The 4615-nt window shown below is 46.0% G+C and overlaps 1 protein-coding gene across 1 annotated transcript; it reads left to right on the top strand.

Moving 5' to 3' along the window:
* Nucleotides 1-282: 282 nt before the first annotated feature.
* On the top strand, nucleotides 283-3585 carry LOC147747083 (uncharacterized). Its single transcript, XM_086936153.1, has 3 exons — nucleotides 283-720; nucleotides 1077-1292; nucleotides 3298-3585. The coding sequence occupies exons 1-3, from the start codon at nucleotides 283-285 to the stop codon at nucleotides 3583-3585; spliced, it is 942 nt and encodes a 313-aa protein (XP_086792279.1).
* Nucleotides 3586-4615: the final 1030 nt, after the last annotated feature.

Genomic DNA, 4615 nt, shown 5'->3' on the forward strand with positions numbered 1-4615 from the left:
ATTACGGATTTTTACCCCACACACAAAATGATCATTATAGGGGATTTCAATGTGGATGTATCTCAACAAAATTCAAACACTAAGCAATTAATTGGATTCTTTGAAGCAAAATTACAATGTCAACAACTCATTAACAGTTACACAACTAACTACCAATCCATTTTAGATCATATATATACAAATGAACAACTACACAACTATGGTACTTTAGAATGCTATTACAGTGATCATAAAGCAATATGGGTTTGTATTTAACATGTTATAACACATTTTCTATTTCAGATGATGTCTATTGAAGAAATCATGAACATTAATACCGATGACAACAAACCATATCAGAAACCCCTACGAGTTAATGTAATCAACTGCTCTGGAAAAACTACTTACAAAAATGCGAAACAAGAACAGAAAATTCTATTTGATTTGGCTCTAGCAGATAAAACTGGAACCATGAAATGTACTTGTTATCAAGAAGATTTATACGAGCAAACTAAAAGTAACTGTGGACTACTGATACGCAACTTTATCATCAAAAACAAAACAATTTTAATTACTAAGCAAACTAAAGTAACAAAATTTCCCGCTATGAAAATTGAGGAGGGCCTTATCCAACAAGCAAAGAACATTTTGCATCCGCCTGCCCCATCTGCTTCTCCCATTAAGGAAATCAAACGTGCAAGTCTAAAAAGTCTTATGACCGTTTCAGGGACAATATGTGCCGTAAGTATGAACGCAAACATGTCATCATGTCAACTAAAAAAAAGCATAGTTGGCTTACACACACATTGCACCTTTGGTAACTTCACTAACAAGCTAAAAACACATAGCATTATACACTCTTTCACACTATGTAGAAAGTACGAGTTTTGAAAACTATAATATGCCAGTGCTTTGCTGTATACTACAAATAAAAGTACTCTCTACAAAGCCATTTTTAGAAATAAACAATGCAATCTTTTCGAAAGGATGTTCATTTGGGTCCTTAAATATGACACCTTATATTGCCATTCATACAACGCACTAGTACTATGTGTTTTTACAGTCACTATTTAATACAATGCTTACGTTTTGTGTAGGAAGAGGACGCAAAGACTGTCTTTATCAATGGGCAAGATACTCCACTGAAATCGATTACTTTAAAAGATGCAACAGATGACATAAAAGTGACACTGTGGAGAGAATCATCACTATGTAAAGTACATCTTGGAGATTATGTCACCCTCACTCACGTAACTGTCCATGAATTCAATGCACAGAAAATATTGAATACAGCGCGCCATAGCAAAATGGAGGTAAGCACAACAAACCTAACATTTTTGGAATATCTCTTTCAGCCACTCTGGGCCTTTCACCCACTCTGTGCCTTTCACCCACTCTGGGCCTTTCACCCACTCTGGGCCTTTCACCCACTCTGGGCCTTTCACCCACTCTGGGCCTTTCACCCACTCTGGGCCTTTCACCCACTCTGTCCCTTTCACCCACTCTGTCCCTTTCACCCACTCTGGGCCTTTCACCCACTCTGGGCCTTTCACCCACTCTGGGCCTTTCACCCACTCTGGGCCTTTCACCCACTCTGGCCCTTTCACCCACTCTGGCCCTTTCACCCACTCTGGGCCTTTCACCCACTCTGGGCCTTTCACCCACTCTGGGCCTTTCACCCACTCTGTCCCTTTCACCCACTCTGTCCCTTTCACCCACTCTGTCCCTTTCACCCACTCTGGGCCTTTCACCCACTCTGGGCCTTTCACCCACTCTGGGCCTTTCACCCACTCTGGGCCTTTCACCCACTCTGTCCCTTTCACCCACTCTGGGCCTTTCACCCACTCTGGGCCTTTCACCCACTCTGGGCCTTTCACCCACTCTGGGCCTTTCACCCACTCTGTCCCTTTCACCCACTCTGTCCCTTTCACCCACTCTGTCCCTTTCACCCACTCTGTCCCTTTCACCCACTCTGGGCCTTTCACCCACTCTGGGCCTTTCACCCACTCTGTCCCTTTCACCCACTCTGGGCCTTTCACCCACTCTGGGCCTTTCACCCACTCTGGGCCTTTCACCCACTCTGGGCCTTTCACCCACTCTGGACCTTTCACCCACTCTGGGCCTTTCACCCACTCTGTGCCTTTCACCCACTCTGGGCCTTTCACCCACTCTGGGCCTTTCACCCACTCTGGGCCTTTCACCCACTCTGGGCCTTTCACCCACTCTGGGCCTTTCACCCACTCTGTCCCTTTCACCCACTCTGTCCCTTTCACCCACTCTGGGCCTTTCACCCACTCTGGGCCTTTCACCCACTCTGGGCCTTTCACCCACTCTGGGCCTTTCACCCACTCTGGCCCTTTCACCCACTCTGGCCCTTTCACCCACTCTGGGCCTTTCACCCACTCTGGGCCTTTCACCCACTCTGGGCCTTTCACCCACTCTGTCCCTTTCACCCACTCTGTCCCTTTCACCCACTCTGTCCCTTTCACCCACTCTGGGCCTTTCACCCACTCTGGGCCTTTCACCCACTCTGGGCCTTTCACCCACTCTGGGCCTTTCACCCACTCTGTCCCTTTCACCCACTCTGGGCCTTTCACCCACTCTGGGCCTTTCACCCACTCTGGGCCTTTCACCCACTCTGGGCCTTTCACCCACTCTGTCCCTTTCACCCACTCTGTCCCTTTCACCCACTCTGTCCCTTTCACCCACTCTGTCCCTTTCACCCACTCTGGGCCTTTCACCCACTCTGGGCCTTTCACCCACTCTGGGCCTTTCACCCACTCTGGGCCTTTCACCCACTCTGGACCTTTCACCCACTCTGGGCCTTTCACCCACTCTGGGCCTTTCAACCACTCTGGGCCTTTCACCCACTCTGGGCCTTTCACCCACTCTGGGCCTTTCACCCACTTTGTCCCTTTCACCCACTCTGTCCCTTTCACCCACTCTGGGCCTTTCACCCACTATGGGCCTTTCACCCACTCTGGGCCTTTCACCCACTCTGGGCCTTTCACCCACTCTGGGCCTTTCACCCACTCTGTCCCTTTCACCCACTCTGTCCCTTTCACCCACTCTGTCCCTTTCACCCACTCTGGGCCTTTCACCCACTCTGTCCCTTTCACCCACTCTGTCCCTTTCACCCACTCTGTCCCTTTCACCCACTCTGTCCCTTTCACCCACTCTGTCCCTTTCACACTCTGTCCCTTTCACCCACTCTGTCCCTTTCACCCACTCTGTACCTTTCACCCACTCTGGGCCTTACACAAAACATAAAGTATAAAAATGTACTAACTAATTGTTGCATTTGTTTTCTCTCAACAGGTAACAGTCCCACCACAGGAAAAGATGGACATTCAAATTTATGGCGTCGAAAGCATCAAAGATGAAACTAGTATTTTAACTATTAGGGTGACAAACACAGACGTTTATCAATCAATGCCCATAGAAAATGACATACTAATTAAATGGTTTATGTTAGATGATGATGTTGACAACATTGGAGATGCGCTTGTACATTTTTTGCCGCAAACTTTTGAAGTGGTGTTTTGTAATGGGGAAATCATAAATATTGTTAAAGAGAAAGACGATGAAGACATATGTTCAGACTAAAATTCGCATGTTGGCAGGCTATCACATTTTTGTACAAAGTTTAAAAATAAATATTTGTGTGTTTTACAAAAATAAAAAGGTGTGGAATACAAATTATAAACCTCTAAGGTAATTTTTTCACTACAGAAGGGAAAATATAACTACTAATACACTCAATTAATACAACATAGTCACACCCACATACAACATTCAGGCAATCCATCTCACATACAAAAAAAAATACAAAATACACACACTCTGTAGCTTGCACGCACTGCAGTAGTATGTATGAATGAGACTGTTGGTGTGCTAAATACGGCTGTGCTGGTGCAGAGTGATGCTGTGTTGTTGCTCAATGTTACTGTGGGGGTGCAGAATGATAAGGTGGTATTGCTGCGTGTTGCATTGGTGGACATCAGTGATGCTGTTGTTGGGAGAAGTGCAACTGTTGTGGTGCTGAGTTATGCTGTTGTGGTAATCATTGAACACCAACACAGCACCACTCATCACCAGCACAGAACCACACATCACAACAACAGCATTACTAAGCAACACACTAACATCACTCAGCAACACACCAGCATCACTCTACACCACCACAACAGCATCATTCAACAACAACACACTATCACACTACAACAACACACAAACACTTACCACCACAGCACCACTCATCACCACTACAGCATTACTCAGCAGACAAACGTCATACAATCAAAACATGTACGCTTTTAACAGGCACACACACCAACAGCTATCAAGGGACGCTTTCACCAGGCGTACACACACAACAGTCATCAGTACTGCAGTAGTATGTATGAATGAGACTGTTGGTGTGCGAAATACGGATGTGGTGGTGCAGAGTGATGCTGTGTTGTTGCTCAATGGTACTGTGGGGGTGCAGAATAATAAAGTGGTATTGCTGCGTGTTGCATTGGTGGACATCAGTGATGACGTTGTTGGGAGAAGTGCAACTGTTGTGGTGCTGAGTTATGCTGTGGTGGTAATCATTGAACACCAACACAGCACCACTCATCACCAGCACAGAACA

The sequence above is a fragment of the Lissotriton vulgaris genome, chromosome 1_1 (assembly GCF_964263255.1).
Source record: "Lissotriton vulgaris chromosome 1_1, aLisVul1.2, whole genome shotgun sequence".
Classification (NCBI taxonomy): Eukaryota; Metazoa; Chordata; class Amphibia; order Caudata; family Salamandridae; genus Lissotriton; species Lissotriton vulgaris.